General features: G+C 41.0%; 1 protein-coding gene across 2 annotated transcripts in view; it reads right to left on the bottom strand.

The window, feature by feature from the left end:
- CHD1 (chromodomain helicase DNA binding protein 1) overlaps nt 1-23,255 on the bottom strand; it is a 43,630-nt gene extending 20,375 nt beyond the window's left edge. The window contains exons 1-12 of one of the 2 annotated variants that reach the window (XM_079995276.1): nt 22,743-23,255; nt 20,780-20,979; nt 11,653-11,854; nt 10,266-10,370; nt 9,693-9,760; nt 8,139-8,288; nt 6,054-6,319; nt 5,395-5,620; nt 4,384-4,484; nt 3,937-4,115; nt 3,362-3,489; nt 2,278-2,494 (exon numbers count right to left, since the gene is read on the bottom strand). In XM_079995276.1, coding sequence (XP_079851402.1) covers nt 2,278-2,494; nt 3,362-3,489; nt 3,937-4,115; nt 4,384-4,484; nt 5,395-5,620; nt 6,054-6,319; nt 8,139-8,288; nt 9,693-9,760; nt 10,266-10,370; nt 11,653-11,854; nt 20,780-20,832 — 1,695 coding nt within the window. In that variant the 5' untranslated portion in view covers nt 20,833-20,979; nt 22,743-23,255. The remainder of the gene's footprint in view (nt 1-2,277; nt 2,495-3,361; nt 3,490-3,936; nt 4,116-4,383; nt 4,485-5,394; nt 5,621-6,053; nt 6,320-8,138; nt 8,289-9,692; nt 9,761-10,265; nt 10,371-11,652; nt 11,855-20,779; nt 20,980-22,742) is intronic. The other variant, XM_079995275.1, reaches the window with a different exon arrangement.
- Nucleotides 23,256-24,222: the final 967 nt, after the last annotated feature.

Raw genomic sequence — 24,222 nt, 5'->3', positions numbered from 1 at the left:
ACCTATGTAAAACTTGTATCTAACTATCTGTGGAAGTGTATGTAGGCTCACACAGATAATTATAAACAAAGGTTCATAACGATGTGAGAAGTCCATAAGTAAAAAACAACCACTACTTTTTCAAGATGCCGACCTAGGAACTGTGCCAAATAAGCTAATGAGACAAGTTTCTGTTGCTCAACTGCCTGCTAATATAAACCTTGTTAGGACACCTGTTTATATGAATTACACCTGTTTATTTGCCAACTGATACTGAAAGTCCAGGAGACTTAACAGCACTGCTTAGAGCTCAACATATTCTTTGACTCAAATGAATTCTATGGAATTCTATGGAATTCAAATTGTAACACAATTTGCCCAGGCAAGTGGTGATGAATACAGCAGTGGACTTCTGTTGCATCTACAAAGCAAGGAAATATCTTGGTTGTGCTGCTGTGAACTTCAGAACCCACAACTTGGAGCACCTTTTCTCCAGCAATTTGCTGAAGTACTTCAGAGACAGAATGGCTCGTTTCCTCCTCCTGATTTCCAGCATGGTGAAAAAATATGCCCAATGACTCATGGGTTGGAACCATTTCTAAAGCTTGAAACTGAAGAAGATATGACTGATTTTGAACAAGTGCCTGAGAAGGCTTTTCAGTCATGTACTGGGCACAAACCAATTTCTAGATTAGTATCATCACTCTATCATGCACTGTTCTCTGACATTTTCCAGGATCAACTGATCTGATGCTGTCATCTCTCAGATTGCAAAGGCTATAAATGACTGCCCACTTACAAAGCAGGACAGGAGGGTAGTGCCACTGATTAGAAAGCACACTGAGATACTTAGCAGGGTCTTGGAAAAACCCTTTATCCTCTGATACCTGAAGTTGCTACACTACTGCAACTGCAATTCCCACCGCACCCTTCTCTTCGGACAGTAACATCTAATCCAGATTATGCTATTGGGCCTTTAGGAGAGTTGGGTCCTATGGCATGATAGGGATCTGTAGGGAGACACATGAAAACATTTCATTGGTTCGAAAATGGGTATCTGGTGAGTTGGGAGATCCTATAAACAGGTCCTTCTGAGTCTAGGTGAGTACTGCCTGAAGGCTCAATCACGATAGTGACAGACAGGAGAAGTTCTGTGGAACAGGATTGTTTCTGTCATGGCTATAGTCACTACTGCTACCTGGCTAAATATATCTTACCCCAAAAGAAAGAGGGATAAAGAGTAACAGTTAATCATGTTCTTGCCTGAATGGTTTGTTCCTCAGAGTGGTCATCTGCCCCACCCCACACCTGCCCTGTTTTACTGTATAAATGAGGAACTGAAAGATGGAACTGTTATTCTGCAGTTCTTTTTTGTTTCCTAGCTTTCCTTCCTTCTCTCTCTCCCCCTCCCTTTTGCTCCAAACACTTCTTTCTCTTTAGAGGCAGGAAAGCATTTCACCCCTGCAAATAAATTACTTTGAGAATAACTTGTCAATCTGAATCCTGCATTCTGCCATCAAAGAGAGACTGACTTCAAAGTAGCTCAAACTGTTGCCTTGTTCCCAAGAATTAAAGCTCCTTAGGTACCGGAGTTAAATGTGCTTAATGCTTGATCAGTATAACACTTTACTTCTTGATCTACGATGAGGAAGTTTATTTTAACAAGCAACAGCAAAAAGCAGTCAGTGAATTTTATTAAGAAATTTTTTAAATTAAAAGACTGTGTTAAAATATTGCTTAGTTCAAGGGTAACAAAGAAGATTAAATCAAAATGATTGGAAGTATTATTTTCAGTTGCATTTGTAGTTGATTCAAAAGAACTAATAAGCATAATGTAAATTTCAAATATAACATGCTAAGACCTATAGTTTCATGTTTTACAGTCCATTTCATTACTGAATAAAGCTATTATCCGTAAATACCTCTCTAATGAAAGTAATCAATTATTACATTTTAACTACTTGAGTTCAGTAAACTGAAGCTTGAATGAATACTGCTTTTTGGCCTCCCTCTGTCTTAGCAGACAATGGAAGAGTCTGTGCCATTTCCTAGATAGCAGCAATGTATTTGGCAAAAATGAAAGGCTACTATTTCTCTGTTATTCAACAAAGTATCAAAATATTGGAGAATACACACTTTATTTTACTTGCAAAAATATTAAATATTACCAAAAACAAGCAACTCTTTAAAATAAATGTGAAATTTGGTTAATTTTAATATTTCCAATACCATCTCTGTATAAGCACTAATTTTGGATGTACTAAGAATACAGTGACACTGTAGAATTTGATCACTTACCACATTTCTGCTAGTAATATCCCCCAGATAAACTACAGCATTCATCTGGGGAGCCCATATCTGGATTTCTCTTTGCCAAGATGTCAAAGTGGAAAGTGGTACTACCAGCAAGAAAGGTCCATATAACTGGTGTTCATGAAACAAATAATTCAGAAAGGAGATAGTTTGTATTGTTTTGCCCAAGCCCATTTCATCTGCAAGAATGCAACTGTTGCTCCTGTAAAGTGAGGTATATAAAACATGGCAAATTTCAGAATGACAGTTGCAGTATTTCTCCCACAAGAGCAGATTTCACCATTTTGCAGTGGGTACAAGAGGAATCATTTGGGGGGGGGGACAGTGGGAAAAAGACAATAGTTCCCAAGGAAAGACTGGAGGGGGACATTTCAGAGCCTAGCAAAGACCCTGTTACCCCAAGGATTTTGAGAGGGGCTTCTGTTCCCTCCCACAATGAATTTTGGGGATATAGCCTCTATTTTCCCCAGGATAGCAAAATTTCATCACTGCATAGTGCGAAAGGGTGGCAAAAAAGGCCAGACTCTCAGAAAAGTCTAGTGTATGGAAATATCCCCCTCAGCATATGTCACTGGTGGGGTTAGGTCATGGGCATCTGTACCATTGAACAACGAGTGCAGCAAAGCGATTCAGAAGCTTAGGTAGTCACTGACAGGACAGAAATGCTTTGTTAATGGCACAATCTGACCTAAGATCTGAGAACCTTCCCCAAATTTTCCCCATTCAACTTGTAATTCAGGGTACACACAGAATCAACACACACCGCTCATTTAAACACACATATCAAACAATAAAAACTGAACCATGTCAGTTTAAGTCCTATCTTCAGATTTTAACTAGCTTACAATTTTTAATGATCATGCTTTTTTTTAAAAAAAGTCTGCATGGAAATAAGAATGGGATATAAATAACTATTTTTGTACAATCCATTAAACGTAACTACCACAAGCACACAGATATTTATTAAGTGGCAAATGTGTATGACCGTGTTCCTGTTAAGCTTGTAAAATAAAATAAAAATATGCATGTGTGTTTAACATATAATTGCAACATTTTATTATGTACTTACTTGCACCAAGAGTGAGCTAACCAGTTCAGTCCATTTAACTGATAATCTCTTAGCTCTAAACCTTCATGCCCTCCAATGTAAGATGGTTGTTTCTTTAGGGCCACAAACCTTGGCCTCTGCTTCAAAACCTGACAAAAGAGGGGTGGTGAAAATTAATTTTCTATATTTGAATTGGAAGAAAAAAATGATAAACAATCTTTATGCAAGTGAAAAACTGCATCTACTACAGCCAAGGACCAACTTCCACCCTGAGCATCGTGCTTAAAAAAATAGTTCTTAACCAGTTGAAACCATTAAATCTTATATTTCTTCTTGTTGGATTAGATTTCACATACAGCAGATCAAGTGGTAAAGCTATGCCTGGCATCATTCAGTCAAATGCCCCTCCATACAAAATAATTCTCTGACGCAGAAAATAAGATGTCAGGAAGAATGTTAGGCTTAATCCCTTATTCCTAACCAATAGTATTCTATGCAGGTTTCTTCTTCTTTTTGAATTGAGCTGCCATTTGCCTGACACCGGATATTATTTCAACTGAAGGAGACATTGTTAAAAGAAACACTAATGTACCCACCTTACAGTCCTTAAAAGGAGTTGTCTTGGATTGATTTCTGCTAAAATACTCGTCAATGCGTGACTGGAATTTTTTTGCAATGAGAGCACCATCTTCCCAGCTGCATTCTGAGTAAGGGAGACCCTGCCATTTACAATAATAGTCTGGATAACCTGCTGCTGACTTCTGATTTGAATGAGCTGTGGGAAATATATGTTTAAAATAAAATTTAACACTGACACATAATTAGGCTCAAATAAGGCACTATGCTGAACAACCCATGAATAGATGAACAACTTATGGATATAGCTGTAGGAACACTAACATGTACATTAAAAGTCTTTAAAATAGTTTATAAAATATGATGAGATACAACTTCTTTCCAACTACATGAACACAGAAAAACTTAAATGCATGAATTATGCTGGTGTATCATCATTATTTCCAGTTTCAAAATCTGTCACTTACCAATTATTCTTTCTACTATTTGATACTGTTTGTGCAAATCATCTGTGAGTTCTTGCTGGCAGTTATAATATTCCACATCCTCTGGAGAAGCATTTTTTAACCTGGAATGAAATTACACAGTGTATTCATTATAGCCCTGTAGAATGTATAGCTTACTATTCTTCTAACTTTCAACAGAAGTACAGGAAGACTGATTAGAAACTTTTCTTGTGGGGGCGGGGGGAAGAGACAAAAGGTAAGTAAATTGGAAATCTATAAAGTTAGAAAGCACAACCTGGAGGCAACATTCTATTATTCTCCTCTTTTTATCTTTGCAACAGTCCCACAACATAAATGAGGTTCAGTTGATATATGTACATAAGAGGTTCTTGCCAATAGATTGGGTGGTGTGTGTGTGTGTGTGTGTGTGTGTGTGTGTGTGTGAAGATCCAGAGAGCTCAGTCTGCATTCAGTGTTTTGAGTCGAAGAAATATATTGGAATCCATATTTTCACTAATTCTTTCTTACCCAATGTAGCCCCTCCATCCTACCAAAAGGCTATTGGTTCTTCTGGAACAGTATGGAGTGGTCTCCAAGTGCTGTGGACTACAACACCCATCACCGCTGCTAGCATGGCCCAGGATGATATGAGCTGTAGTCCAAAACAGCTGGAGGGCACCACACTGGTTATCCCTGTAATATGGCTTAAAGGGCTGCAATTGAGAAGATTGGTGAAAATAGGGTACCTCACCTTGTTGTAGTGGAAGCATTTCTGCTGGCACAAAGCCACAACTGGATACAGCACACAGTAACCATTAAGGATCCTGCATAATGCTGAACCTTAAATCTGCAGATGAACAGTACTACAGTACTTTGATTTTTTTAAAAAAAACCATTATGAATGAATTACATCTACCTTATTCAGCATTCTGCCAATTATGTTCATGCATGAATAAAGACACGTGCCAAATGAATACTTCAATAATATACAATATGTGCTTGTATTATACTTTTACAATAAACAATACTTGCCACCGTTTTGTTTCTTGATCCTTTTTCTTATAGTTGTCCAGTTTCTTCATTCCTCTAACATTCTGCTGTTTCAGGGTTTCTTCCGTTTCCCAAGTGTTATGGATGTGAGACCAACCTTTCCATTTAATCAAGTACTGCACGTCACCAGGTTCTGTTGCTTTATCAAATCCTGCATTTGGATCTCCATCAGCTTCAACTGCATAGATAGTGGTTGTAGCACCAGTTGCTGAAAAAGAACATGACAACAGCATCAACTGCAATACTAAATGGCTTTAGATAGAACAGAAAACATTGTTAGATTGGTTTTAGATGACAGAAGCATCAATAATCATTCCATGAAGTTGTACTAGAATGCTGGTACATCGCTGTGCTATTTTAAAGTTCAATACAAACTATATTAATGCCAGAAGTATGTGTTGAAACCAACATATACAGCAAAACTACAGCAAATAAAGAGAAAAATAGGACAGCACTGAAACAACATATATAACCAAAATATTTTGTAATACATACAGAAAAACCTAACAGTTTGATTAACAAGGTTGTTAAAATATCAGTTACTGTATCATTCACAACTTGTACTTCTCATATATTTCACCCAATAGAAATAATTTGAAAAATTATTCATCAGCTTGGGAAGTTTTACAAGTCAATATTACCTCCTTTTCGTCCAATGCGGCTATCCATAAATTTTTCAATTGTCTCGAATTCATCTTCTTCAGGTTGTGGGACATCCTCTCCACAGACTTCCAGCAGATCATCTGAATCTGTCTTTGCTTCTTCAGCTTCTTTGTAACTAACATTTACTGTTGCCTGGCGGCGAGATCCTCTTTTATCATAATCGTCGTCGTCGTCATCATCATCTGATGAGTCAAGCTGCCTTTTCTTCTGCCCCCCACTTTTCTTTCCACTTTTTTGCTTTATTCTTAAACATTTGAAGAACAATAAAAGAAAAACAGACTTTCATAACACTCATCAGTAAAAGCCCTAGAATATATGGCAGGCAAAGATGCTTAGAGCCCTGTAGGTTGTGCTGGAGCACCAATTTTTATTAACTGCCTGTAGTAAATCTCTGAATCTGCAGACTATCAGGGTTTTTTTTGGACATTTAAAAAACATTTTTATTATACTAAGTGTTTGTCTATTCAAATAAAATATCCAACTGTCCCAACACCATTAAGGAGTTGAGTCTAGCCAGTTTCTTATACCATGCCAATGGAATCTGAACACATCAAAAGGCAAGGGCCAAGGTTGTGAAAAGAATAGCCCTTTGGGGCATTGAGACACATTATAACCTTGGTTGTTTTGTTTTTAACCCGCAGACATTGCTGGCATAGCATTTACTGTAGACGGATTCTGAAGTACAGCGATATCCACAACAGGCAACCATTTAAAATGCTCTCCCTCAACAGCCAGCTTCCCACGCAGTTAATCTGCTGGGTTTTATTACTTTTATGCTCCAAGTGGAAGAAACACATGGTTGAAGGCTTTCTCTTTGGGGGTGGGGTGGGGTAAGAGCTCCCACTCCCAACAACCACTTCTCCCATCTTTCCCAGCTTTCTATTATTAGATGGTACTTCTTGAACAGGTCTGGTTTCTTTTAGCAGCTGGATTCTAGGTCAGGCTTCTAGGCTCCACCCTAAAGAAGCATTGTGGCTTCTCTGGCCACATTGAAGCACATCAGCATGAATTAACATGCCTGAGGTTGCAAGCTTCTCACAGAAGAGCCTTAACTGGACCTGGCCTCGCTGGGAAATAAAAAGTCATCACATTCTCCAAAAGCAAAACAAAGCAGATGGACAAAGGATTCAACAGGCCCAATTGCACACTATCTAAATAAGAACGGCCATTGCGAGCAACATATTAGTTTCTAAAGCCTTTGTCACCACATTCTAACCAGTTGACTTCGCCACAGCCCAATGCTTTCTGTACTCTGGTTGCTGCCACTCCAGTCAATCAAAAGGAATAAAATATAATATTGACAGGACCCAGGAATGCATTTGAACACTGTAAAATAGAGAACTAGCTTATATGTGCCTTCTCCTTCTGTCTCATCTGAAAATGATCCAGACACAGGGCAATATCTCTATAGAATAGAAAGCAAGTTCTTTAGAAGAAAAACTAAGCTGACGGCTAAACTAGGAAGCATCTCCCATTAGTATGTTTTAAGGACGCACTTTGTTTTTAAATTTTTAAGTTGTTTTTAATTAAATAAATTGTTTTTAAAAGTTGTTTTAAATTGTTTGTTTGTAGCACTGTAACCCACCTTGGGACTTTAGGGTGAACAGTGGGTAATAAACCACCACCCTAATAATTACCATAATCATCATAATTTTTCTTAACTATCTTCAATAAAGGAGGAAGACAGGCAGCTGTAAAATTGACTCCACCTGTCCTTGGAACACAAAAATTGCAAGACAGAAACTCAGCCCAAGTAGGTTCAGTGCTCAAAAAAGACTTCTACCTTCTTTCTTTCTATTTCGTAAACAAAGGCAAGCATTGGCCTAAAGCAGTCTAAACTAGGTAGATCATTCTGCAATGGAAGCAAGAAAAATAGATATATGGAGAAAATGGGAGATGCACCCCCAGCAAGAAGACAACTTTTCTTTCTTCTGCATCTCAGTGTACAAAGACAAGCTCATTTACTTACTGGACTCCTAGATGGCAACATGTAGGGAGGATATTTATAATTTTTTTATCCAAACAAGGGGGACATTTTCCAATCAAAAATATTTTTCACATACCTGCTTGGAGGCTTCCTGCTCTTGACCTTGTTTTTTGGCTCATAGTCAGATTCACTCTCTTCACAACTACTTTTATCTCTGCTTTCTTCCAAATCAGAATCTGAAGCAGTTCCAGAGACAGATCCTGACCCAGACATTTGCCAGTCTTCACTACATAAATTAAAATTACAAAAAGAACATTTATATACCTAAATGTAGATCAATAGAAGCAAGAATAATCTTACAAAATCAAGTTTTTTTAGTATAAAATTTTAAAGGGAATGAGCCACTATCCTGGCACATTTTGAAAACAGCAATGTTGAACAAGTGAAATTAGCAGAAAATTTAATGTAGATGGAAGGTGTTACAGGAAAAGGGTTAAACCTTTAACTTTGCATGACTAAAATGAATAGTTAATGATTGACAGGAATTTGTGAATATTTCAGTAAGTAGTTATTTGCCACTTTGTTTAAAAATTCTGTCTCTACAGCTTTCACACAATAGGAGAACTATCTGGGATAATTCCAGATTCATTAAAATGAAATGCTAACTATATAGATTTTCCACATTAATGACTTTTTCTCACTGTCATCAATACTCAAACCTTCATATATTAAAGCAATATGTAAATTCTAGGAAAAACTTTTAAATGAAGCAAATCTCTGTGAAGCAAGGGGCTACTAAAAAAACCCAAATATGAACTGAATATATGAACCTTAATGAGACCTGCTGTGGTCCACAAATATGTTAGCAGCACTGGCCATGATCCAAATTCTCCCCAACCCTGATGAGCCTCAGCCTTCCTTCTGAGTCTGTAGCTGGAGGTAGGGAATCATCCTTATAATTGTACTGTACTGCTTTTTGGAGGCACTCTGAGCCCCTTAGAAGTAAAGCACAACTTTGGATAATCCAAAGGACAATTCCTTGGGGTGGATAATTTCTAAGGTTAAGCTCAGTAGAAAGGACAGTGGGAGAATGGGCAGGGGCAAATTCCAAATACAAAAGGACAGTTAGAGCTCCTTCAAAATCAGATGCACTTCTGAAAGCTTCAGAAGTGCAGTGGGACTGCAGAGATGACTACTCTCTCTCCCTTCAGTATCAAGCTCAGGAGGGAAGGGGCATGGAATTGTCCTGAGCTAGTAACATGCTTTGGAGACATTTTATGAGTATATATAAAACAGTGTGATGTCAGAGACCTGATCTGCCTCAGTGAGAGAATGATGGGGTCATAGAAAGCAAACATTTTGGACAGAAAATTGCACAGAAAACATTCACCAGATTATGCTTAAGGGGCTTTAACTTCTTGGAAAGAAATATGTTCTGGGCAATTAAACTCCTAATACTGTTGCAGTTGTCTGTTTCTAAAATGAGAATGTTTCCATGCAAAGATTTTAAATATGCAAATCCTAACATGTCACTATATGGATAGCCATACAAGTATACAGATAAGCAAGTAGTTTATTCACTGGATATTAAGCAACCACTGAGATAAAATAACATTGATAACGCCATGTGCTCTACTGATCAGATAAATTTAAAACACTACATCAAGCTATGTAATACTTAATTTCCTACTCTTTATGTTTCTTCCTCTTGATTTCACTGGATGAGTCATCGGCAGAATCTTCACTACTTGATGAGTCCTGCATAGAAAAACAAAATATAAGGTCCATAAGGATGTAAACAAACAGTCATTCTCTTAACACTGCTATTCCATTTCAACACCGAAGTTGGAGGTAATTTTGCAGGTAAGATGAGGAAGGATGGCACATTAAGTTTGGATGGCAAGGGACATTTGAAAAGTTGATCCTCAGTCCAAGTACTCATTAAAGCTGCTTGTCAAATTAGCCCCTGAATTAGTCCTCCAGCCCATTTGAACTCGACACCCTTTTTCTTTTACAAGGTAATTCTACTACATATATTATAATCTTGTGAATACTGAAAGCAAGTATGACATACAGTCTTAAAAATACTGTGCTGGCCCCAAGAAAGGGAACAGTTGGCATCTACAGTAGTATACAAGTCAATGATTTGAAAGGTACTTTACTTAAAGGATACTTTGACTCTGATTTCTCTTTTGAAATACTGGCACCGGCTAGTAAAGATCTGTGTTTACATTTACATTTAAAATACTAGCTAACTATTCACCTCTTCTGAGCCACTGTTTGAAGATGCTGCTTTTGACTGCTGCTGCTGTTTCCTGAGCATTGCTGATCTCTGTACAGCCAGAATACTTGGGTTTGATTTCCAAAACTAAAGCAGAATTCAAATAAAAACATTATGTAGTGACATAAAACACAAGCAATAAAATACATTCTTCAGTAAAGTCCACAAACTTTACAAGTAACAGGTAGATCCAAAATACAAGAAAAGTTATCTTAATCACTGTTCAGAAGCCTTACCTTAAGAAACAAATGAACACAATTGAAATATATCTACATTTCTTCCACTGACAACATAGAAATAATAAATTAATTTCAAACTGCATCATCAACTTGTACTTTTAAACACTGTCTCAGCAGGCATGCTATATTGGAGGGTCTACTGTGAACTTGATTCCATTGTTTGGTTGCAGGCACATTTAATATGGGTTTTAAAATATCCGCTGATCTGGGATGGACATCATTTGTTGCACAGAATGGCTGCAGCTGTTCAATGGAGACCCTCTGATACAGCCAGAGGGGGGGCGGGGATGGCCACCTGGTCCCGCTCACCTTCGACTGCAGTAGACCTTCCAGGTGAGGGACAGTCATCTCCTTCTGGGCCTATCAGGGGCAGAGGCTTGGGGAATGCACCTAGTCCAGCCCTAGTCTATATAAGGGGGAGGAGGCCAGGTGCAAGCCACCCTCTTCACAGATTTTGAATGGCTCAGGTGAAACATCACAGCATGATACATCAAATTCAAACCACTCCAACTAAAATATGCCATGCTGAATTTGTGCATGTTTTCAGGTGGGGTGGCATGGGGACTTGATTCAACAACTGAAACAGTTACAGTTATATTGATATGCTAAGGATACCATGCCATCGTCAAAATAAAATAGACACGATTCTTTAATATATTATTTTGTAAGTTCCTTCTAAACATAAAAGAGACCTTACTTAAGGGTTGCAGAAACATCCAATGTATTCACTGCTGCATGAACTGAGTTCCACATGTGGTACTTCTCTTTCCTCTTGAATCCTTGCACCCACCAGACCTGCTCTGGAGGGTGTCCCAATCCTCTGGAGCAGATTTTGAGGGTGCATGGGAGAGGAGGGGGAAGTTGTGTGAGTGCAAGTCTGTTACACAAGTGGAATGGCAGCAGTGGATACAACACACATTGTTAAATAATCCAGGCAGTGTTAATGTCAACACTGGGTATTTCTTAGAAAGGTGAAAGTTTGGCACTGCTGCCATCTGATATTTTCATCAGCATTTCCAATGTTTCATATTACTAAAGTACTTTCTAATTTACACCATTTATGCAGATGCTCACTTAATACAACAAGCATCTAAATAGAGTTTCGCCTATGTGGAGAGAGTCCACCTTACCTCAGCTCCATCAACCTTTGGAGGTTTAGCTTGGACTTTCTTTTCCTTAGATGTATCAGACTCAGATTCTGATTGACTGCCAGACTCTGAACCAGAGTCTGAATCGCTGCTTCCCGACTGGCTGCTACTTCCATTGCTACTGCTTCCAGAACTTGAACCAGATCCAGAACCTGATGCTGAACCAGAATCATCATCTGACTGGCTGCAATTTTAAGATAAAAATAAATATTATAAGAAGGCTGAAGAACAGATTCAGGTGCGCAGTCCTCATTTAAAAGCCCCTTAGTATTAGCCTTAGCTAGTAAATGTTGCTGCTTCAACAGTATGGCCAGCTGATTATCAGTCTTTGCAGTAATGCCTGCATCTGCAAGTTGGAGTTCTCCCAATAAATCTCTCAAATGGAGTGTCAATGAATTAAGGGGCCTTGAATATCCTTTTTTTTTTTTTTTGGAACGCACATGCTTAGAACATAGGATAAAGTACAGAATGGAATGACCTTAGACATCTAGTTGCTAGGTAACTGAACACTGCATGCTGGACACAGGAATGTTAATGTTTCCCCATCCAAATAACAATTGCTCAAATGTTAATAACACCCTATCAAGACCTTGCCACATGCTTGAAACCTATGGACATGCAGTTGCATGCTTTTGCTTACATTTGCACACAAGCAACTTCCTCCAACAGACAGACAAAAATGTGTTTTAAACTTCAGACTCATATATTTAAAATGTAGTTTTTCTAATGGCTTGGGTTGTGGAGCTTGGCAACCAAAAGTCGATATATTTCAAACGGAAAGATACACACAGATCTCCGACTGGTTTGAGGCTGACATTAAGGAAATGGAGCCTGTTATTGCTTGCAAAGTGAGAGCTCTTATGACCTACAAGTGTGCACCCTGCGAGAAGATGCACTAAGGCAGGGAGTGATGCCCAGTGGATTGCCAGACAATGTGCCAATGACTACTGTCAGAGCATTCAACTTGCTACTGTCAGTGGCAACACTTTCAAAATGTACACAGGCATGAAGAAAGCCTTGTACAAACAGTCAGGAAAACTGCACCACTGAAAACCTAGTTGGGAGCGATCATCACAAGCTGCAACAAGCAGATGAAGCAGTGGGCAGAGTACCATCAAGAACTGTACTCATGAGAAAACATGGTCACTGAAACAGCACTTGGCAGTGTCCACACTCTGCCTGTCTTGAAAGAGATGGATGTTCCTCCCTTCCTCCTCTGACGAGCAGAAAAATGCCATAAACTCCCAGGAATGCAGTAAATTTGAAAGAGAAATAACAAACTTCTAGTACTCCACTCTGGCTCAGCATCATTAAGTAATTTTCTGACTTGGTCCTGTTTCCATTTATACTATTTTTAATGGGAAAATAGCACTGCAGAAAGGTCTCCATCAATAATTATAAGTGACAATAGCTATTGGTCCTATGGCTCTGAATACCTGTTGGTGGAGAACATTAAAGGGTGAAGGCCATTGTTGTCACTGTGGAAAATTGGATGGTGGCCTATTTTCAGCAGGTGCTCTCTTTACGTTTTTATAAGTATTATCACACCTACACATCCAATGGAAATGAGGTGTCCTCCAAATGGTTGTTTGAATAAAGTAGGAGTGCTCTCTCTCTCTCTATCACCACAGCTTGCATTAGTAATGTTTATAAGTACAGTGGTGCCCCGCAAGACGAATGCCTCGCAAGACGAAAAACTCGCTGGACGAAAGAGTTTTCCGTCTTTTGAGGTGCTTCGCAAGACGAATTTCCCTATGGGCTTGCTTTGCAAGACGAAACGTCTTGCGAGTTCTTTCCCTTTTTCTAAACCGCTAATAGCCGCTAAGCCGCTGATAGCTAAACCACTAATAGCGCTAATCCGCTAATAGCCGTGCTTTGCAAGACGAAAAAACCGCAAGACGAAGAGACTCGCGGAACGGATTAATTTCGTCTTGCGAGGCACCACTGTATCAGGTGGTCTGCAGAGTACTTGAGATAAGACTATTCCATTTATGATTTCCAATGATTTCCAAATACTAAATTGATTAACATTGAGTCCTCGAAACAATGATTTTCTTCAGGTCAAGGAGGGGGCTATTCTACTGATACGCTCCCTAGGTCTGTTGATGCAACGGTTTTATTTTATGTGTTTTTTAAGCATTCACATCTGTAGCAGAATAATCTTTTCATTACTATTTGCTACATCTCAACTTCTATTATTTCAGTATGTTTTTTCTAACTAGATGGATGTAATTTCCCTACTAAAACTTGATGTGTCATATACAATTTCTATATTGGCTAGGATCCATTATTATTCATCTGTTCCCAAGCTAGCTAAGGTGTTGATTTAATCAATTTGACCATACTACACAAGTGCCTCCAGATTGAAATATCATTCCCCCCTCCCTCATTGGGGAGCTTTCACTTTCCTGTTCACTTACTAATCAGTTAATAAAAAACAATTATGTAAGTATCAGTTAAATTTGTAAGTGTTTCAGACAAACTAATTGTGTTCATATTTGAGTATAAGATGGCATTCAGATGATCACATCTTGGCCTAGTAACAAAAAACACATAGACAATTTTCTTTCCTTCTCACAGGTTGGGAAATAAACCAGGAATTCTCAGGATCAGTTTTACTACTGAACTGGAAAACTATGACTTCTAAAAAAGTCAAGATATAAAGTCACAGTTTAAAGTTAGTTTCATAACATGGCATATTTAGAAACCATTAACCTGTTGTGCCCAATTTGGATATAGTGAGAAACTATAGTTAATTGAAACTTCCTGGCTTTTCATTTGCTCATGCAACATGAAATAGCTGAATGGGGAGGAACAGGTCTCATTCATATATCCTTTGAGATATGATCATCCAAACAAGACAAGTATCTTGCTATATTTACTTCATACACGATTAGAAACAGTATTTTAACTTAGCAAAGAATGGACTTTGTTGGAGCAATCATAATATCCAATCCTTAACTTTAATATGAAAACTCACGAGCTCCTCAATTGTCTCTAAAGCATTATGTGCAATTTTGGATCAAGTTTGTTCTGCTATTTTCAATAGGTGATATTCAGTCAGTGCTCTCAGAACTGGTGTGTCAGAAGTGGTTAGCCACTCACTGAAAAAGAGACAATGTGATTTTTGCCAAGTCCATTCCCTAGGTAGCTCCTAATACCACCCTCAACATCAACTCAACGTTCAGAACATTTTTTGGGGGTGCTGCTACTGCTAGGATGTTGGGAAGTGGAACAAAAATGGCCTCTCATCTTCCTTGAATGGACATATCCTATTGGATCAAAAGTCTTTGTACGTATACAAGGGGAACAACTGGATATTACACAAAGCCCCAATACAAATATGGCAATTTATCAAAGTTCTGCATTACATAAATGAGTTATGGTAAGACTTAGGTCTGTGTACTTCCTTTGTGAATGTGGGATATTAAAGCTTTCACTTTTAATTTTTAATACGGTGGTACCTCTGGTTAAGAACTTAATTCGTTCTAGAGGTCCGTTCTTAACATGAAACTGTTCTTAACCTGAAGCACCACTTTAGCTAATGGGGCCTCCTGCTGCCGCCGCACCACCAGAGCACAATTTTTGTTCTTATCCTGAAGCAAAGTTCTTAACCTGAGGTACTATTCTAGGGTTAGCAGAGTCTGTAACCTGAAGTGTATGTAACCCGAGGTACCACTGTACATAAGTTTTCTGTGATATCCAAAATCAGGAAACTGGCTTCAAACAAGTTCAAACAAACTCGAATCTGAACTCACAGAATCTGAACAAGTGTATTTTAACATGGAATCTTTCAATCTCCTCCCCTTGCAAATGGAAAAGGGAGGAATATGTGACGCCAAGATTTGCTGCAAATTGTTATTATCAATTTTTAAAAACAAACAAACACACAGCTTGATCGGAAAACAGGCCTTTGAAAATAAAAACATTTTAAAGTAACATTGTCTCAAATGAATACGAAGTACGTACAACTAATGGTACCATTTTAGAAAACAGTAGGATCTACAATGTTACGATACATTTCAGTGTCGCACCGAAAGCAAAGAGCTAATGATTTTACATACTAACAGCTGCACCAACAAAATTAAGTCTCAAAAACCTCACGTTAAAAAACCTTTTGCTCATAAAAGCAGAACACCTAATTATTATTATTAATTTTATTTCTATACCGCCCTATACCTGAAGGTCTCATGGCGGTTCACATAGAGGATCACATACATAAAATCAAAATACAAACAACTGGGAAAAACTACAACCCTAAAAAGAGCCAGCATTTTAAAAAGAGTATAAGATGTAAATCAGGTCAGGCAAAGGCCTGGTTAAAAAGGAACGTTTTTGCCTGCCGCCTAAAGGTGTATAGTGAAGGCGCCACGCGAACTTCCCTGGGGAGAGCATTCCAGATGGGGAACCACTGCAGAAAAGGCCCATTCTCGTGTTGCCACCCTCCTGACCTCTCAAGGAGGACGCACACGAAGAAGGGCCTCAGAAGATGATCTCAGGGTCCAGGTAGGTTTGTATGGAAAGAAACGATCCTTGAGGTACTGTGGTCCTGAGCCATTTAAGGCTTTATAGGTCAAAACCAACACTTTGAATTGGGCCCGGAAACTAATTGGTACCAGTTGGACCAGGATCAAATGCACATAAAATAAGTAGACCAACAGAGTCTACTTATTCTTTTCAGTCTAAAAATTATGCCATGTTAATCTTTTAAGTTCAAAACTATTTTCTGTACATGTATTGGCACTTTTCAATAATCCTTAATACAGATTTTACATTTATCCAATATTCACAAGTTAAGAATTTTTAACTCCCACAATATGACCTCTGTGACCAGATTTGACTCCTAAAGACCTTAAACTGACCTTTGAAGCCTAGCTTTATTGTTCTGCCTTGCAAAGAATTGAAGTACTACCAAACTAATAAAGCCTGTTCAATGTATTAGTTGAAAAAAGTACTGTACTCAGTGCTTCCCAGGCTCCTCTGAAAATCAAATTGGTTGAATTCAAAGCAGTTTTGTAACTACAGGTGTCACAGCTCATTTGGATCATAGCAGTGTCGAGGCAAAAGGACAGTGTACCAAGAGAAAAAACAACACCCTGATTTATAATTTATAAATTAAGTTATAATTAAAACTGTCTCAGACAAAAGAACTAGAGACAGTAGGCTGCAATCTGTTGATTCCAGGGGAGACTGAGAATCTAGAATCAGTTTTGAGAATATGCACCATGACACCTAAAACAGGCTCTACCCCAACAAACTATTTGTTGGATAGGACACATTTACTTATTACTAGGGCTGTCAACCAATCAAGAAATTCTATTCTTTTGAATATAGTTTTACAATATGCTACTTTGATTAATCAAATGATTAGATCATTTACTAAACAATAAATTGAGATATCAAATACTACACCCAGATTTCACAATTTTTCATTATTTTAATTAAGCATACTTCTAAGGATCAGCGTGGCAAACCCAGCAGGGAAAAGATAGTTTTTTTGTTTCAAATACATACATACATATTCAAAAAGACAAGAAAACCCCATAAGGTAGGTTGTTGGTATTGCCCTGCTTTCACAAATGAGAATTAAGACAGAGGGACCATCTTATGAATTCATGACAGAAGAGACATTCAGATGGGAACATGTATTTTAATACTGTAAGCAAGAGTCAGAAGCAGCAGCGGAGCATGCTTTAATAGCGCCCGGGGCGCACATGCGCTGGGGGGACGGGTGCAGGAGGCGGAAGGAGCTCACTGCGCACCAGACCAGCCCTTGCTGCCCCTGGAGCAGCACCAGCCCTGAGCCTGTTTGTGAGGCTGGAATGATCCCAGCCTCACAAAGCAGCGCAGGGCTGGCTTGGGGAGGGCGGTGTGAGCAGCAGCACCCCTCCCCTGAAAAAATGCACCCAGGTCAATCACTCCAGCAGCCCTCCCGCATGCTATGGCCCTGGTCAGAACCCATTTCCCCTCCCTCATCCCTGAGTATATGCATCCTACATTCATTTTCTCATACAACCATATACCTCATGCTTTTCTAGTTTCCCCACCACTCCACAGACACTGTTCCAGCCTCCTCCTATCTCATTCCCTCAGCCTCCTGGCCTCCGTCTGCTAACTAGCCCTTAGTCCACCTCTCTCCATGTCATCTTTCCTCCTGTCTTACACAGCTATATTTAATCCTTGGGTATCTAATACACATTCTCAGTAGAATACAAATAGCTGAAAGAAACGGAAAGCATGGGGCTGAAGAGGTAGTGGCTGGCAATATCACAAAGCCTTCTCAGGCTGCCTTAAAGTGATTTTACTCAATGTAGTTCCCTGAGGGAAATAGACATCTTGGAAGGGTTTTGAAGGGGCACTTCCACAGCTGAGAAGTCAGATGCCACAAAGACACTCTATTGCATTCCACAACTTTCTGACCAAACCTTTCCCACGAATGCAACAAAGCTGTTAAGAACAGCAAGTAGACAGGCAGACTTGATTATTCAGACATATAGAGAGCATCTTTATAAAAGATAAGAATGGCTTGATTACAAATTTATCTTGTTTCATATTAGCCTGCCAATGAGCATGACCTGGGAATCTCTTTTATATTCCACTAATATGGAAAATATATGAATTATTCCACCAAATACACTTATAGAAAAGCATACTCGAACTAGCAAAATTCTTAAAACAGAACATAATCTGGCAACTTCATCTGCATCCCAAGTTGTATCCATATAAGCACAATTATACTGCCTCTCATGCACTACTTCCAAGTCTCCAATATATTTCCAGATGTATTATGAGAAATGACAAACTACCAATCGGCAGTCTGCAGGAGATGAAGGCTGGGATGGAAAGCGGGAGCAATTCTGCATAGCTTCTGCTCCACATTCCACCAGGCTGCAGAAACAGGCAATGCCAAACCTCACTAGTAACTACATGCTGCTTCCACAACTAGTACTGATGGGGATCACCTATCTACAAATCAAGCAACCATCTTTGTGACACAGCTGTCTGTGCCATAATAGCTAAGGCTCAAATGACAGCTGCCCTTGAGTTTCCATACTACAATATAAATGGAGGGTCGCATTATTTTTGTACCAAAACATTACCAAATACAGAATATTCATGGGAGTGTTAGGACAAAGGGAAACCTTGTAATTTTAATCTACAAGAACCATGAAAATAACTGAGCTGTTCCTCACATTTTAAGTTCAGAGCGGTAGTAGGTTCGAGAGAAAAAACAAACTACATCTTCCATACAACACAATTTATGGAATTCACTGCTGAAATTTGGTGTGGAGGCCACTACCTGAGATGGCTTTAAAAGAGGATTAGATAGTCATGAAGTACAGGAATAAGCAGCAGTTGGCATCATGTTCTCACATGCTTATGAGAAACCCACAAGCAAGATATGAGCGCAACAGCATTCTTCTCACTTGCGTTCCCCAACAATTGGTATTCAGAGGCATGCCATCAATATACGCTAAGCAGTGCATGCAGGTTCAGAGGCGCTATGCTACTGAATAGCAGTTACTGGGTTGTGGGGAGAGGACTATTCCTTTCATGTCCTACTGGTGGGTTTTCCAGAAGAATTCACTACATACAGTGGTACCTTGGGTTAAGAACTTAATTCATTCCAGGGGTCCGTTCTTAACCTAAAACTGTTCTTAACCTGAGGTACTACTTTAGCTAATGGGGCCTCCCGCTGCCACCGCGCAATTTCTGTTCTCATCCTGAAGCAAAGTTCTTAACCCGAGGTACTATTTCTGGGTTAGTGGCGTCTGTAACCTGAAGCGTCTGTAACCCGAGGTACCACTGTATAGCCACACTGTGATCAGGATGCTAGATTAGAGCAGGGCTCCTCTTACATTCTCTAAAGCTTCCAATTTATAAACATGTAGTGTTTTCAACATACATGAACAAACAAACCTATCCATTTGTTTTTTGGAATCCCCTAAAGAACAGAAAGAGACACATTAAGTGGTCTTCTAAGACAGGCCTTCTTATCAGAGGCAAGTCCAATTTTACAGCTAGCTACTCAGCTAGGGAGTGTTCTGATATCTAGCTTGTGAGAACCACTGCTCAAGACACCCTAAGATATGAACATACAAGGAAAACTACATGATATATACAATTCAATTCACTATAGTACAATTCATTACAATTCAATATATACATTCTTAAGTTCCATTCAACAGTGTTTACTTGCAAATAAGATGGCATAGGATTGGATCCTTTATTTGCAAGACTGGGTAACACACAAGTGTATATAAGTGTATATAAGAACTCCGCTGGACTGGGCCAAAGGCCTGTCCTCAGTGGCCAACCAAATGCCTATGGGAAGCTCACAAGGAGAATTTGAATACAACAGCAGCCTCCCCACCTGTGATTTCCAGTATTCAAATGCATACTGCCTGCAACACTGGAGAATAAACATAACCCTCACTGGTACAAGTCCCAAGACACTATGTGCTACTTCACATGGGTTTACTCTGAAATAAGGTTCAAATCTTAAGATGGTATAGAATTGGATTCAAGTTTATTTAACTAGGTAAGTATGGAATACAGGAATTAGCTACTCCAGTTCCAGCACTCACTCTAGATGAAACCATTCCTTGGTTCCATGCAAATATGGAGGTGGTACTCCCTCCTCTCACCCCTAGAAACACAACACAAGGACATAAAATACCACTGAGACAGAAAGTGAGAAATGCAAGTGAGGAACATGATTCTGGAACAGGAATCTGTCTAAGATATGGTCACAAAATGTATCCTATGGAGATCACTTAGTCCTGTGTAATCAGATACGTATGACAGGCTGGGCTAAGCACTCTATCTAAACCATTACACATACTGTTGTTGCATAGACATGCATATTTGAGTGTTAGTTAACCATATTCCATTACTGCCTGAGGCACACCATTAATGGATTCACTAGAATTGGGTCCTGAGCCTTGTGCACACTCTTATTTCTAAGTAAATTCAATTAGTTTCCAGAGTCCTTATTTGAAATAAGAATGCTTGGTCCGATACTTCAAAATAAACAATTTAATTATGGTAAACACTTCACTTTCACAAAAATGTAAGATTTACCAGAGACAAATCTTTAAGTACATACCTTGATTCTCCACTACTGTTCTTTGCACTTTCTTCATCACTGTGCCCATTCATTGTAAATATTCACCAAAATAAAAATATAAATAAAGTTCTTCCAGTTTGGAAGCTGGATATGAAATGTCCACTTAAGAGAGTTGTCTTCCTCGCTCTTCAGATATTTCACATGTAACTTCAGCGGTTATTTGTTTTTCCCAAGTTACCCTAAAAAATGAATACACAAATAATAAAGATGTGAAATGTTTACAAATCTGTAATCTATTAGAGGATACTGCAGTAAACTAGCTGGATATGTGCAATTCATCAGATTCTTGAATTATTTGTTACATTGATAACCCTGCATTCCCACCCCCCCATCCATTTTTGAATTACACCAAACCCATGAGATAGTGACTGGCACAATGCTGCTTTGTGGCTGAGTGGGGGATTTGAACCTGAGTCTCTCCAGTCCTAGTTTGACAGTGAACACTCATAATGGATTCTCTCAGTGATCTTTACCCTGTAAGTTCATACAGCAGGGTCAGTATTATTCTTCAGAGGCTAAGTAACTTCATACACAGGAAAACCCAATTTGATCCTTTTTGAAGCATTCTGACATTGATCTAATTAGCAGTGCCATTAGTGGCAGTGCCAAGGGAAAGCAAGGGAGTAGTGCTGGTGCAGGCTGGAACTTTTTTCTTCTGAAAGTAAAGCTGCATTCCTAAACCAACTCACTAGAGCATGTCCTATTATAACAATTCATCTGACTTCTGAGTAAACATACATAGGACTGTGTTGTAAGCAACATGCATACATGAACCATTTTACAAATTTGCAGCACCAGTAAAATGCAGCTTGCTCACTCCCGTTAAGATTACAGTCTCCTGTCTGCTTACTTGAGAACTGAAACTGCAAGTAAACATAGGTAAGACTGATTTATAACAAAACTGTTTTCCTGACCCACAGCAAATGTACAAATCACAGATCCCAACTATGATTTCTATGGCATTGCCCTTTCAAAATCCTATACTAAAGCCAGCTCTGTTAAGTAGCTGGAATTACTCGTGCTGCTAATTCTTACTGCCACCAGCACAAGAGCAATTTCTAGCTACTTAGAAAGTCAGCGTCCTTTGGGCACCATACAAGCTAACCGGGAATACCATAGCAGCAAAGATCATCCACTTGGTCTCAATCAACCCAGTTATATATATATTTATTTAAGGGAACCCAAGCAAAAGGCGGGGCCACTGATCAGAGCAGCAGGAAGGCACCGCACCGAGTCCCTGATAGCCAGCCTGTCAGCCAATGAGCAGCGGGCCTCGTGGATTTAGTGGGTGCCAAAACAAATGGGCTTTCTCCCCTCCCTCCGGTTCCCCCCTTATCGCGGCGGGTGTCTCCTGCTGCTCCTCGCGGGGCGCCTTTCCCACTATTAGTGCTGCCGCCGCCGCCGCTTCTTTTTTAGGCCGGCCGCGGTCCTGCCGCCTTTCCCCTCCTCGCCCCGCTTGCGAAAGCCTCGCTGCGTCCTGCATAACCGCCTCTCCTCGGCCGCCTGGTAAACAAAGGGAGATGGCGGGGGAAGCCGGAGGAGGGGGGAAAAGACAAGCGGCAGCAGCAGCACCGCGGTCGGCTCCTGCGAGCCTCTATCTGGGGGTGGAGGGCGGGGGCTGAGAGCGAGAAGGCGAAGGCGGTCGGACAAACGGACCGGCCTGAGGCGCAGCGGCTGAACAAAAGCGGCGTTTCTCCCCCACAGCTCGCCCGGTGTCCACCCGCTTTCCACACAGAACCGGGCCCTTTCCTTCCTTCCTTCCTTCCTCTCTCAAGCCGGAGCCTCGGCTCCCAACTCCCGTCTAGCTGGCTGGCTCCCTCCCTCTCCGCCCTTCCATTGCCCCACCGCGGCCTACACAAGGCGCCCAGGCCGGGTATGGCGTGCCTCTCTCCGATCCCCACAGCCTGCCCTCCTCCTTCGCTCCCCACCCGGCCGCACTTACCGCCAGGCCTGCCTGGGCCTCTCCAGCGAGGGGGAGAGCGCTGCAGCCGGGCCTCGAGGAAGGAAGGAAGGAAGGAAGGAGCGCTCCGGGGCCTGCCGGGATCTCTTCCCTCGCTCCTCTTCCCTCTGCCGCCTCTCTGGCCCTCCCTCTTGGCCTACCCGGAAAAAAAAAGAGGAGGGCGGGAGGGAGGGAGGGAGAAGCAGCGCGAGCCCCCTCAGAAACAGAGAGAAGCCGTTTAATAGGGAAGAGCGCGGCGGGAGGGAAGAGAACGGGTTAAAAAAAACCACCCCGAGGTGAGCGGGCGCGCGACGCCGTTGCTTTAAGTCCTCCCGGCCGCCGCCGCCATCACGCTGCCGCAGCCGCTCCGTACAGCGTCCTCCTCCTCCTCCTCCTCCTCTTTCCTTCACCCCCCTCCCCTCCCCTCGTCCGATGGAAACCCCGGGCGTGATGTCAGCCCTGGGACAGAGCGGGAAGGGGAGGGAGGAGTCACGGGCGAAGGGAAGCGGGCGGCGCGACTCGCGCAGGACGGCGGCGACGGCGGCGGCGGCCGCGAGGAGGCAGGAGGAGGGCGGGAGAAGGCGAAGAAGAGGGCCGCGCCAGGCCTGCCGGGAGGGAAGAGAGCGGGGAGCCTGTGGCGCGCGTGGAGTGGTCACGAGGGGTCTGTGGGAATTGCGGCTCTGGGGTGAGGGAGGGCGCCGTCAGGGACTCCGCTCTATAAACCCACTTCGCTTTTGCCGCCCGCGTGTGTAAATACTTTTCTCCATAGGTGCCGACTCCTAGGGGCCGAGGGGGTCCACCCCACCAATCAATTTTTTAAGGGGCTCAGCCCCTCCACCCCCAGTTGATGGGCATTGCCATTCACATAGTGTGTGTGCAGCGCATCATGTGATGGATTATGTGGGGCGGGGCTTACCTGGGAGCCCCCCCTCCCATTTTTTAATATTCAAGTTGGCACCGCTGCTTTTCTCTGCTCCCCAAAACTTACGATCTCTCAAATTCACTGTACCTCGATGAGGGGTTATGCAAACCTTGTTACGATGTTGGAGGCAAAGCTCTGTGAGGAAGAGAAGCAGAACTTGTTGCTGTCTCTCTCGTCCCTTCCCCCTTCCCTTTCTCTTTTTTTTTGTTTTTGTTTTTGTTTGGGTTTCTACATTCATCCTTCCAGCAGGCAGAAATTCAGTAGGTGGGGAGGATTTCCTTTCAGGATTGTTGTTGGAATGTTTGCTGTTACAGTTTGAACTTGGCTTCCATTTGATCATTGTAATAGATTGCTTTGAAATCATTTTTGCACTTTTAAGTCCCCCAATCCCCCCCCCCCACAACCTGCCTTTTCTTTGCCTGACCTGCCCCATATTTTGCCCAACCAAAAGTGGCAACCCTACTTGCTGTATTTACCACCGACTTCTCAGCTGCTTGAGAACTCAGTAGTTGTGTCCTACTGCCTTGTAGTAGTTTCAGACTGCAATTGTGAAGTCAGTGG

The sequence above is a fragment of the Podarcis cretensis genome (genome assembly GCF_951804945.1).
Source record: "Podarcis cretensis genome assembly, chromosome: 11".
Lineage (NCBI taxonomy): Eukaryota > Metazoa > Chordata > Lepidosauria > Squamata > Lacertidae > Podarcis > Podarcis cretensis.
Note: the sequence above shows the minus strand (reverse complement) of the source record. Positions and strands in the feature narration are given on the sequence as shown.